Genomic DNA, 13,762 nt, shown 5'->3' with positions numbered 1-13,762 from the left:
AATCTTGCAACAAAGGTGTATTTTCAATATAATGGGTAAAATCTGCAATTTTCGATTACTGAGACCAAAAATAAATTCTGGAAGACATATTGCACGCCCCCCTTACTGTCTTGCGACTCACCAGGGGGTCAGGACCCACACTTTGGGAACCAAAGCACTAAAAACACATTCTATGATATTGTGTTTCCAGAGTTTTCTTTGCTATTTCAACATGTATAGAACACATTGTCTGTTTTGGTCACATGGTCTCTGCAGACATCTGTGGTGATACACTACCGTTCTAAAGTTTGGGGTCACTTAGAAATGTCCTTATTTTTGAAAGAAAAGCACTGTTTTTTCCAATGAAGATACATTGTATACACTCTATACATTGTTAATGTGGTAAATGACTATTCTAGCTGCAAACGTCTGGTTTTTAATGGAATATCTACATAGGTGTATAGAGGCCCATTTCCAGCAACCATCACTCCAGTGTTCTAATGGCACATTGTGTTTGCTAATCACGTTAGAAAGCTAATGGATGATTAGAAACACGTTGAAAACCCTTGTGCAGTTACGTTAGCACAGCTGAAAACGGTTTTGCTGGTTAGAGAAGCTATAAAACTGGCCTTTCTTTGAGCTAGTTGAGTATCTGGAACATCACATTTGTGGGTTCGATTATACTCTCAAAATGGCCAGAAAAAGAGAACTTTCATATGAAACTCCACAGTCTATTCTTGTTCTTAGAAATGAAGGATATTCCATGCGAGAAATTGCCAAGAAACTGAACATTTCCTGCAACAATGTGTACTACTCCCTTCAGAGAACAGCACAAACAGGCTCTAACCAGAGTAGAAAGAGAAGTGGGAGGCCCCGGTGCACAACTGAACAAGAAGACACGTACAGTAGAGTCTCTAGTTTGAGAAATAGACACCTCACAGGTCCTGAACTGGCAGCTTCATTAAATGGTACCCACAAAACGCCAGTGTCAACATCTACAGTGAAGAGGTGACTCCGGGATGCTGGCTCTCTAGGCAGAGTGGCAAAGAAAAAGCCATATCTGAGACTGGCCAATAAAAGGAAAAGTTTAATATGGGTAAAAAAACACAGACACTGGACAGAGGAAGATTGGAAAAAAGTGCGAATCAAAGTTTGAGGTGTTTGGATCACACAGAAGAACATTTGTGAGACGCAGAACAAGTGAAGAGATGCTGGAAGAGTGTCTGACGCCCTCTGTGAAGCATGGTGGAGGTCATGTGATAGTCTGGGGATGCTTTGGTGCAGGTAAAGTGGGAGATTTGTAAAAGATAAAAGGGATTTTGAATAATGAAGGCTATCACTCAATTTTGCAACGCCATGCCATACCCTGTGGACAGCGCTTGATTGGAGCCAATTTCCTCCTACAACAGGACAATGACCCAAAGCACACTTCCAGATTATGCAAGAACTATTTAGGGAAGAAGCAGGCAGCTGGTATTCTGTCTGTAACAGAGTGGCCAGCGCAGTTACCAGATCTCAACCCCATTGAGCTGTTGTGGGAGCAGCTTGACCGTATGGTACGCAAGAAGTGCCCATCAAGCCAATCCAACTTGTGGGAGGTGCTTCAGGAAGCGTGGGGTGAAATTTCTTCAGATTCCCTCAACAAATAAACAGCTAGAATGTCAAAGGTCTGCAATGCTGTAATTGCTGCAAAGGGAGCACTCTTTGATGAAAGCAAAGTTTGAAGGACAAAATTATTTTTTCATCTAAAAATCATTATTTCTAACCTTGTCAATGTCTTGACTATATATTCTATTCATTTTGCAACTCATTTGATAAATAAAGTGTGAGTTTTCATGCACTTTCAAGCACTTGACATGAAAGGAAGTTAAAAGCAACAGCAGGACAATCTTAAAGGAGCATTACGAAGATAACATGTAGCTGTTCTCTTTTTAAGGACTGTTGGCTCTGAGATGCATTTCTGTTACGATCTAAAATAAGCATCAAATAAAACATAGGACATGTTTTCATGTGAATGTGGATTCAGGAATTTCCTAAATGATGACCTATTATAATAATGTATGTTCAACACAATATTGTCTGGTTGACCCCAAACTTTTGAACGGTAGTGTATATCATATTTATATTTTCCATGCATGCATATTATTTCTATTCCTGCATGTCTAGTCCAGGTAAACTGAGCACAAACACAATTAACATAAACATTTATAGCTCCATATGTATGGGCACAGCTTTATGGGACTTGTGGCACACGTTCCTCACATATTTGGCTCTCCTTCTGTGTTTCCACCTCAAGGTGAGCTGCTTAACTCCCTAGTTAAATTCTACAGCCCAGCTATAAGTATAACATGTATGGAGCTCCTGCTTTACAATGTGGGACTTTGCTATAGAAACACAAATAGTCCACAGCTGTACTTTTCCCTTTATGTTCATTTAATGATCAGAAAAACAAGTGCATAGTTAGAATTAGAAACCAAACTTTGGCTCACTGCCCTCGTGTTTATAGATACAGCTGTGCTGAAAATAAAATGTGAGCAATGTGCATTTGTCTTCAAATCTCCCTATTTTTTAACAAAACATTGACTCTCTCTAAACCTGGTTTCTTTTAAAACTGATCCCTTCTTTGTACCCAAGTTCCAATAACTTAAAACCATAAATACCAATACATCCAGACCAAGTAAAGATCTTTAATTTACATAAATAACTTTTTTTATATTTACAGATATTTACTGATACATATTGTCATTGTCTGGGTCGCTGTCTGTAAGGTTCTGTGGGGTTCTGCTTTGCCACTGGACAGAAGCAATCTGATATGCATTTCCAGCTTTGCTCCAAACATGAATAAGGATCCAGAGATAAAATCAGCGGTGGTATGAAAGGGTTTGGGCGACATTTTCATGACACTATACAAACAAAATAAAAAGCCACCGGGTCTCTGCGCTGTGATCCCAGCAACAGATTCTGTCCATCTTTTGGACTTTTCACTGGACGTTAGGGCTGAGAGAGTTTCCTGCATCCAAAAGTTTTATATAGAGTTTTTCAGCCTTAATGCTTTTCATTCAGAGTCTCTGTTTCATACACTATCCCTGAATCCTTCCACACTGTGTATCTTCAGATTACTTGTTTAAGACGATGAATCCTTGTCAAATTCCCCATTACATCCATAATCATTCCATATTTTATCATTAATAAAAATAAATTAACAGAAGCCTCTTATGAAACCACTTTGCAGGACTTCAGCACTGTGTGAATCTGCAGAGGCGAGTCATCTTGTCTTTCTGTCCTGTTCAGACATCAGCAGGTTGTTGAGTTTGATAACAATGTTGGCAAAGTCAGTGAGTTCCACAAAGTCAGAGGTGATGATGTTGATCCCGTCCGCCCCCGGCCTCTGAGCCTCCACCCAGGACATGATGGTTGGCAGGTTTCTGGAGGCAAAGAAGAAGAAGAAGAATGTATGAGAAGGAACATTGACACACTTGTCTTTGTTGAACTGAATATCCTGTCACTTTTGGACCCCTTGGCTTTCAAATGTTCTAAATATGATCAAGTGCCAAGTCTCAGTCTCTGTTTGGTTTCTTGTTATGGCTATAATGTTGTAAAAAAGTCAACTGCTCCTTGGTTGGATGTCTATCTGTAAACAAAATATCCCAATAATCTGTTGAACAGGTTTGAGATACTGGTGTGTGATATGAGGGAGAAGGTGCATCTGAGTCAGAGACTACTTTTCCTCTTTGTCTGTTTTGATTCCTGGCATAGGCGCGCACACCCACCATGACTCTGCGGCTGTATCACTTCTAACACCCAAAAGTTCTCCTCTCAGTCTGTGCCGCCAGCAGAACAAACCCAGGAAGTCACAATGTTTACCCGCCGGAGATAAACAATCCCAGTTCCTTGGAAGTGCAAAATTAGGCCACCTCCTGTCTCGCCACAGCGTCCGCGCAGGAGTTCTACCAGCAGTGGCAGCGTCTCTCACATGAGAGGGTTTGGTGGGTTTGTCCTGTAAGTCAGGATTTCCCTCCGTCATTTCCACCTGAATCTCAGGCTCAGGGAGAAAGACTGACTGCTAAGGTTTGTGCAACTTATTTAGTCCCCACTTAGGATACAAGATTTCTTATCTGGAAGATGCTTCTGTTGTATGCTTTGTTTGTTAATTGATAAAGAGGATCATAGTTTATGTGTGTAAAATGACCAAGTAAAGAGACATGTGTGGGTATTCTTAAAGAGAAGCTGGATGTAAAGATGCATTCATGACAGAATATCTATAGAGTACATACAGGTTATTAAGTACATGTAACGGTTATTTGGTTACAGGATATTATTGTAGGAGGTAAAGCAATGGAAGCAATACTTATAATAATACTCATATTCACTTTTTCTTACTCTCACAACTCTTTTGGTCCCTTTTTTAAATCATGCATGCACGTGGTTCATGGTGGCCAAATAGACTGGATGACATGGAATATATAAACCCAGGGCGTAGAGGTAGATACTCTCAAATTTAGAGTAAAACAGACTTGGTAGACTGTAATGGACTTGTACTTATATAGCGCTTTTCTAGTCTGTCTGACTACTCAAAGCGCTTTTACACACTACTCGTCACATTCACCCATTCATACCCATTCACTCACTGATGGTAGAGGCTGCTATTTAGTGATGGACCATCATTGTTAGCTAATCTCATTCGTACACATTCACACACCTCTGAACAACAGAGGGAGCAATTTGGGGTTCAGTATCTTGCTCAAGGACACTTCGGCATGTGGAGCTGGGATCGAAACCGCCAACCTTCCGACTGATAGACGACCGACTCTACCCACTGAGCCACAGCCGCCCCAAAATAAGAAAAAACCTCCTACACCCTCCTGTTTCTTTTTATATTCTAATGTTTGTTTTTCTTCTTTTGTATTGTTTTAATTGTTCTGGTGGTTTTGAGTTTGGGTTAGTTATTATGTCATTTTTCATTAAATGTATGTAAAAATATGGGAAAAAATTTCAATTTACTTGAAATAACACTGGTCTGTAAAGATTAAATTGCATCGCAATAGAGTAATAAAACATATATCTATAGAGTTAATGGTCACAAAATGTTTAAATATATGACACAACAGTAAAATTAAACACAAACAAAACATGAAAAGTTTAATTCACTTTAAAAAGTAATAAAGGGGACAATGCTGATGACAACTCTAATAGTTGAATGCAGAAATGTATGAGATGATTCAGAAGCAGGTAACCATCATTAGCGCATGATTTCATCAAAGTTAACATATTTGACAGTCATGCATCAAATAAGAGACTGACAACATTTAAGCAACTGTCCTGCTAATTTCAGATAACTGCAGGGATGTGATGAAGTGAAGGGAATGGTTGAATTATCCAGACAACTTCTAAGCATTATTATGTGTTTATGGTGCATCCAGAATAAACAGTAAAAGTGATACAGCTGTGATTGTCCCTTTCCTTTTGTTTGGGCCCAAGTTAAACTGCTCTTCTCTTTGTTACAGACATTTGAATCTTTTACTGTGCTGCCCTCTACTGGCCACAGATTGAAGTAAATAATTGTGGACACGGTGAGGTAAGAGGTCCGAGGTAAAAACGGCATAGCATTCACACAAACACACTCACACACACACATGGGCTGGATGCCTACATTTTAGACACATAGGAATAAATGTAAATCCAAACTTTCCCACCCTAGACACATATTCCTTAAAAAAGCCATAGTCACTAACCTCTCCACCAGGTAGTTCCGTAGCCCCCATACCAGACCCTTCGCCACGGTGTTGGGTCTGGGTGTGAGGATGGCCTGGGACACGTGGAAGGCACCCTGCTTTGCTCTTTCCTTCAGCGTGGTGTCCAGGAACTATACGGAAGGGTGACAGGCACAAACAGTCTAAATGCAACTCATCTCATTCTAAATCAGCCCATAAAATACACTACATACTGAAACAATCAAATGAAGTAAGTTTGATTATGAGTTTAGAATATAAAGAGACTCAAAAAGGAAAGGCAGAGGTGTTCTCATAGGTTGATTATAATAAGCCAGAAGAGGACGGTTCTAGAAATTTAAATTAGTTGTAGAGACTCTTTTTAAGATTAAAAGTCAGTAAAACTCATGAACTTATAAAGAAATTAATTGATTTAGTTTGAATCCTCAGCGTTTTGGAAGAAGTGCATCCCAGACATGTGCATGTGCATGCTTCTGAGTCCTTATCACAGAGAGTGGTTTTTCTGACCTGCATGAGCTTGAGAGGTTCGGTGGTGTTTGCCCAGGGAGCAGGGATCTTGTTGCCGGGCCACATGATGGGGCTGTCGTTACCTGATGCATGATGGTAGAACACAATTACCTGCAGGGGGAAATTAAATGAAAGAAAGAACATTCATTATACACAAGAAGGATAGCAAGGCCTACACTGCAAAAAGCCAGCCTTCAAAAACAAGAAAAAAATATACAAAAATTTGGGGTATAATACTTAAACTAAGCAAAAGTATCTGCCAACAGAACAAGAAAATTTGACTTGTCAAGGCTTTCCAAACCAGTTAAAATATCTAACCTCAACGAACCCAGAAATACCTTCATATTAGTTTATTTTCACTAATAACAAGTGCATTTCTCTTGATAGAAATAAACAAATATGAGACTTATTTTCTCAATATGTTGAAAAATATTCTTAAAGTAAATGCTAGTGCCATTATCTTGACATTACATGCACTAGGCATTACATTTCTTGAAACCAGCAAAGCTACAATAAAAAGTAATTTACTTTTCTTGATGGAAAGACACAAGTTAAGATTATATTTCTCATTAGGTAGGATCATTTTCTTAAAATTCTTAAATGGGCCAAAAGCTGTGGAATTCATAAATCATATTAATGCCTTGTAATTTGGAAGAACTTATCTGAATGTATATGAACTATTTCTGTTGAAACGGTTTGAAATGTTAAATGTTTAAATATTAAGTGTCAGTTTACAGTACTGTGCCAGCTGCACTAATATATAGTAGTACATATTTTCTATTGTTTCATTGAAAATAAAACAGTGGATTACATTTGGCTGTCATTTGTTTTAATTGTGTGAAGAGATACAATTGTGTCAAAGTCATGATTTCTTATTTCATGCTTGAAACAAGTAATGGTTACTTTGAAATAGCAGTTTTATACTAGTGAGTGTTGATGAAACAGCTTTATAACAGTTGATATTCTAGTTTCAAGCATGTATTACTCAATATAGGTCATACAATCTCAGTAACAAGCTGTAATATCTTACTGAGATCATTTAGGACCAAAACACTCAAAACAAGTGAAAGAAAAACGATCTTATCAGGCAAAAAATAAGCAAATTCACCTTTATCTGAGATATTCAATCTTACTTAGATTTTAGTGTTTGCAGTGTACTTCCAATCTATCCTCTCCTTTACCCTGTTTACCTACTTTCTCTGCTCTGCACTCTCTCTCTAATATTCTCTTGACACACAGGCAATCACAGATTAGGGTCATGGGAACAGAATCCACTTTACAGTATTTAAATAAGTTATTGACATGCAACTTAAAGCACAAAAAGACAACACTGACATGGTTGTGTGTATACGGAGCAGTGTAAAAACAAAAAAGACGAAGGCAAGGAGAGTGTAAAGATTGGATGAATGTTAATACCTTGTGAGAAGTAAAGCAAACTGGTAATGGGATAATGCTTAACACTAATGCTCATGCAGTGGAGTCATAGGCCACGGGGATTAGTGGACTGTTAGGTTAATTGGGCTGACCAGTGAAGACATTTCTCCATGCAGGCACAAACACACGCAGTCGAAAAACCCTCACAGCTCTCCTTTTAGAGACTTTCTTCAGCATCATGAACGACATTTTAATGATCCCCTTATACACCACATACTGTAAGGTCAGCTTGATTTAGAAGTGCTGTGAACTCGTCTCTTACATCCATAGGTTCTCACCTGGTACTTTTTCTCCCAGAGGTAGTCCAAGGTAACGCCTTCGACCGCACAGTTGTCACAAAGCTTGCTGCCAAACACTTCTTGCAGCATGTTGATGAGGTAGGTGTGATGATCTGCGCTCATTGCATAGTAGTGGTTGAAGTCTAGAAACACTACCTGAGTTTAAAGAAAAGACAACAACATCAAAATCACGTAGATCTCATACTCGTGTATCTGTTATTTGATACAAAGGCTCCTCACCTCTTTCCTGTGTGTGACTAAAAAGGAGTTAATTTCTAACAAGCCGTCCCTCACCTGTGGGGAACAGAGCAGAATGTTGAGTTTGTTTACTGCATCAAACCTAAAGGTCTGTTAGCCATCTACTGAACTAGGCTTTTACAGTTTTGAGTCATAAAGTTATTATTATTATTATTATTATTATTATTATTATTATTGTTCTAATAAAGTTGCATCATGAAATTAATTTCCACTGTTTCTCCCTGCTATAACAGCAGCACCTTACTCTCATGACACGCTACCTGTAGCTAAACACTATCTCTTATAGGGACATCTATTTATATATATATATAAATTAATTAATTAATTAATTAAATAAATTAAATAAATCAATAAATAAAACAGAACAAAGACAGAGGTGGGCAGGAGTAGAAGTTATGTGTGGTATGCTTTTTTGAACAGGAAGGTCTTGAGGTGTTTTTAAAAGATTGAAGAGAGTCAGAATTGAAAGTTCCAGAGAGTTGAGGCAGCGATGGCAAAGCCTCTGTCCCACTGCTCATGCTGGTACATGAGGAAACACTGAGTCTGAACAAGCTTGAAGAAACATTAAAACATGCTTCCCTTTTAAATGTTCCTCTTGTGTCCCTCACAAGCCCTGGCCAGAGAACTTTCTGTATTAATGCAACAAAACTCTGAACTCTCTTCCTCTGGACATTAAAACGGTAATCTCTCTGAGTGTTTTTAAAAGTAAACTTAAGACTTGCCTTTTTAATCTGGCTTTTAACTTGGTGTAATTTCCTCTTAGCCTTGGACTGCATTATTACCATTATGACCATTGTTGTATCATCATTATTATTTATTTTATTTAATTATATCTTATTATGTTATATTTTTTATATTTATATTTATTTTTCTGGTATTTATATGATTTTATTTTATTTTTTTGATACTTCTCTGATTTTATTTAATTGATTTGATCGTCATGACAAGTATTTCATATCACTTTCTTTCCACTTTCACCTCTTGCTGTTGTTTTCTGTCTCTGTTCTTTTTGTGAAGCACTTTGGGTTGCATGCTTGAATGTATGAAAGGAAATATATATATAAAAATGAGTTGAGTTCAATTATGAATCTGATTATTTAAGGACAGGATCATTCTGATCTGGAGACAAAACCCTCCACACTAAAGGATGAAACCAGACTCTGTTTGATTAAATGTAAAAATATAAACTACATGAAGAAAAAACTGAAGGATGGTTTACAAAATATGTTTTCAAATACTAGAATATAATGAATATTCTGCTTACCTTGTGGCCAAACAGGCCGTGGATGAAGTAAATCTCTTTCCCAGGCTCACCTGGTTTGGAGGAAACCCTGAGATCAAAGTAGCGAATTCCTGCGTCCAGCTGCTCTTTGAATGATAGATTCTGGGAATGGATATAATTTATATGGCATGTTAGATCACAGCTGGCTGCAACAACACCCACTCATATTTCAGTTGTAAAATGCACAGACTTAGAGACTCTGACTTTTCACATTATGTGTATATATCAACTGAAAGCTTCCTGGCTCCATGCATTGTTGGGTTTGAACTTTGAACACATCTGTGATTTGAACTCATTACCTGAGTCATGGACCACTTCACCATGACTTTCTTGGCTAAGACGCTGAACATGGTGGCCAGGTATTTAACATATGCCTTCTGGTCCGGGCCCACAGGAGCATGCACATCCACCCAGTAGGTAAAGGAATCATGAGACCCTGCAGAGAGAAAATATTTTCAACAATGAAACATGAACAAATCAGGAAAAGCTGAATCTGTGAAGGTGCGCTTGAGAGGACAGGTACAAAAAAGAGCTGGAGGTAAAGAGGGGAAGATAAAGCTGCATTAACATAAAAGGATGAGAGCAGTGACCTGAGGAGGAGAGTGATAAAGCATCTAGCATAAATGACTGTATCAAAACCACTTGTCTCTCAGACTTGAAGCTGTGCTGTTAAAGTTCTTAAGTCCACATTGGTACAAAGGTTTGGCGGACAGATGCCAAACATCTTTACGCACGACAAGCTCACCAGGCACGGCGAGGTGCTTGAGAGGCATGGCACTGAGCTTGGAGGGGAGCGAGCCCATCCAGTCGGCATTGACATTGCCGATCCCTGCAGGTCTTGTCTTCATGTCAGAACCTGCCTGTCAACAACCGTCCTCAGGAAACCGCTCTCCGGTGCCATCCCTGCGACAGATTCCCACGCGCTCCCAACATGTCACAACAAGCAAAGGTCATCCTGTACTCCACTTTTAAGCCCCACGTCTCATCAATTCAGATCGTCCTCTGAAAGGCACCAGATCCATTATCTCCCACTTGTCACCCTGGGTCCTGCACACTATGTCATGGAGCCGCAGTGAGTTGTGTGTCAACCGGCGGACCGGGAATCCATTGACGAGCCCTGAGGCTGGCTAACGACTGCGTTAATCCTCTTAGGGAGAACTCCAATTTGCTATCCCTCCTTCCCCTGCTTCTCGGCTTAGGCCAACCTCAGGTGTGTTTGTTTGAAGACCACCATCCTGGACTCTTGTACTCACACACACAGAAGCAGCTGATGGGAAAGTTTTCTGAAATGTTGTTTTGGTTTAGTCAGAGAGCATGACGCCTGGAGTGAAGGGTTGCTAAGAGAGCATGTATTATCAGCTTTACATTACAGCTCCCTCTCTGATAGCTACAAAGGTTTATGTAATGTACTCTACTGTGCTGTGTTTTTTTGTATTGTATTGTATTGCTGATGCTCTCAGTGGGCCTGGTGTTAAAAGTCATCTATACATATCCGAGTTGATGTAATTGGGCTTCATTTTTTTAGATCTTTTCAACAGGTTGATTTGTATTCCGCACTACTTTAAGTGTGTCTATCTTTGCAGGTCTTTTATGCCAATATGAATGAAACACTACCCGACAGCTCCACCTTCTGGTTCACAGCTTGCAGCTTAGATGATGGTTTGGGGATGGGGAGCTGTCTGGTGATTTAAATGATGGTCTTGTTTTTTGGATTGTAATTTCCGTGCTCCTTTTGTCTTATTTTATGTACCTGGTATTTTATTTGTCAACTTAGAGTTTGAGAAACTGTTGGTAATTGATACCCCATAATCAGTATATATTAAAATTGTATTTTGTTTATCAGATTCTGTTATTTCAAGGTGATTTAGGATATGCTCTTAATATTGTATATTCTGTGTAGGCCTACCCTACCAGTCATAAGTTTGGACACACCTTCCCTTTCATTAGTCTTTATTTATTTTAATTATTAATTATTAATACTGAAGACATCAAAACTATGAAATAATCTGGTTTTGCCCTAATCTGGATTACAACAGTAGTCAAATAGAGCTATCCATTGTGTACTAACCCTACCTCTGAACAACACAACTGATGGTCTGAAACACATTAAGAAGGCAAGTCATTCTACAAATGAACTCTTGACAAGGCTCATGTTCATTAGAAACCATTCCAGGAGACCACTTCATGAAGCAGACTGAGAGAATACCAAGAGTGTGCAAAGCTGTCATGAAGGAAAAAGGGGGCTACTTTACAGAATCTAAAATATAAAACAGATTCTGCTTTGTTTAACACTTTGTTGTTCATTCAATAATTCCATATATGTTCTTTCATAGTTTAGATGTCTTCAGTATTAATCTACAGTGTTTACAATCATTACAATAAATACAAACCCTTGAATGAGAAGGTGTTTCCAAACTTTGGATTGGTAGTGTACGTCCTCACCGAGATGTTTTGTATATTACTAAATGTTCAATAAAAAAGGAAACAACATGGGGAAGCTAGCTCTATATTTACAGTTAAGGCAGCCTTCTTTTTTTGGCAAATCATCCCATTTTCATTTAAAGCTCCTGTGAGGAACTTTCTGTTTGTGTTGATGTCGGTGCCCCCCCTGTGCACTAAGTGATCTTGCTTATTTTGTCCTGTACATATGTAAATTATGTTATCTCCTCCTGCTTTCAACAAACAGTCAACTATTTCACTCATTAAGAATATTTACTGCATAAAAAGGGTTTTTCTTGACGTGCTGTCAATCACCTCATCTGACACCTACCCTCTCACAGCGATTTCAGGCTTTAAAATAACAAAACAGAGATGATCAATACCTTTTCTAACAATCTTGTTTGCTTTTCTAGGTCATAAAGAGGCATCACTGTTCATTTCAGTCCATTTCATGACCACTAAAAAACTCCTCACAGGAGCTTTAAAGGAGAGTATGTTCATTACTAACTTGGGGCTTTTCGTACCATGTTTTCTCTTGAATCCTTTGGATCAGTGGATTTAATTTGGTATTAGAGGTGAAGTGAGTCACAGTGATCGACCAACTCATATATCTCTATCAGTTCAACATGTCATTAATTGAAAAAATCTAAGTGTTATTCGTTGAATTTAAAGGTGACATATCATGCAAAATGGACTTTTTAATGGTTCTCTACCTGAAATATGTTTCCCTGGCATGTCTACAAACCCCCCGAGAATGAAAACAATCCATTCTGCCCCTGTTCTGATTTCTCCACCTTTCTGTAAATGTGTGTGAAACGAGCCGTTTCAGACTTAAGTGTTTTTGTTACGTAACAACAATATCCCGTCTGTCACAGAGTCAGAGCTCGGAGCTTGTTCAGTCCATAGACTGTATAAAATAATACTGAATCCCTCCTCCGTTTTTCATTACCTGCACAAATGTGTGCTAACAAGGAGCTTAGGAGGGAGGCATGCTAGTTGTAGGCTGTCTTAATAAACACAAAGGTCGGTTTGACTCCCCACGTCTGCAGATTTGAAGATCTAGTGGATTTTTATTTGTCATGGAAAAGTGCTAGCGCTAGTTAGCATAGCTACATAGCTACATGTCGTAGCTTAAGCTGTAGCTGTGTACCAAGACACACGTCGACATACTGACAAATAAAAGAACAAGAAACACTAAATCTGTGACATATCCTTCAGAAAGGTCCCGCTGCCTTTCTGGCAGAGGTCGGTTTTACTCCCCACGTCTGCAGATTTGAAGATCTAGTGGATGATTTTTATTTATCATGGATAAGTGCTAGCGCTAGTTAGCATAGCCACATAACTACATGTTTGTAGCTTTGTACCAAGACACACGTCGACATACTGATGAATAAAACAACAAGAAACACGAAATCTGTGACCAATCCTTCAGAAAGGTCCTGCTGCAGGCGCCTCTCCGTCAGGATCAGATTCAGAGGGTTGAAGTAGCGTGGTCTGCTAGCAGTCGTGTATATTCAGCCAACATGTAAACATTAGATCAACGTGCTGGAGAGCTGAGGCCACATCCACTTCCTGGGGTGGCTTGGTCAGAGAGAAAACAGAGTGTTCTGACGACTGCTGATGAAGAGGGTTCTTCAGGCATGCCAAAATCTGATTTCAATGTGTTTTTTTGAGCATAAACTTTAAAGACATGTTTTGGGGACCTCTTAGACCAATATATATTGATGAAAAAAGCGTGATATGTCACCTTTAAGCTTTCCGCCTCCTGGACAACAACCCCCACAAAGCATTGCGTCTGCACATGCGCCCCGCGTCACCTGTCAACTGAAGCAAGCGTCGCGTTTATGTATGCGTTT

General features: G+C 39.1%; 1 protein-coding gene across 2 annotated transcripts; it reads right to left on the bottom strand.

The window, feature by feature from the left end:
- Window positions 1-2,394: 2,394 nt before the first annotated feature.
- plcxd2 (phosphatidylinositol-specific phospholipase C, X domain containing 2) lies at window positions 2,395-13,752 on the bottom strand. 2 transcript variants are annotated; one of them, XM_034706610.1, is made up of 8 exons: window positions 13,654-13,752; window positions 9,767-9,903; window positions 9,450-9,569; window positions 8,168-8,221; window positions 7,928-8,083; window positions 6,216-6,326; window positions 5,712-5,842; window positions 2,395-3,404 (listed from the first exon to the last, which is right to left on the bottom strand). In XM_034706610.1, exons 1-8 carry the CDS (start codon window positions 13,694-13,696, stop codon window positions 3,245-3,247), a joined length of 912 nt encoding a protein of 303 aa, XP_034562501.1. In that variant the 5' UTR covers window positions 13,697-13,752; the 3' UTR covers window positions 2,395-3,244. The 2 variants fall into 2 exon arrangements, with proteins under 2 accessions (XP_034562501.1, XP_034562500.1); XM_034706609.1 differs by lacking the exon at window positions 13,654-13,752 and adding an exon at window positions 10,213-11,034.
- Between the last annotated feature and the right edge of the window lie 10 nt (window positions 13,753-13,762).

This window comes from Notolabrus celidotus, chromosome 17, assembly GCF_009762535.1.
Source record: "Notolabrus celidotus isolate fNotCel1 chromosome 17, fNotCel1.pri, whole genome shotgun sequence".
Taxonomy (NCBI): Eukaryota; Metazoa; Chordata; class Actinopteri; order Labriformes; family Labridae; genus Notolabrus; species Notolabrus celidotus.
The sequence above is the reverse complement of the archived record's forward strand: the minus strand, read 5'-3'. Positions and strand labels throughout refer to the sequence as shown.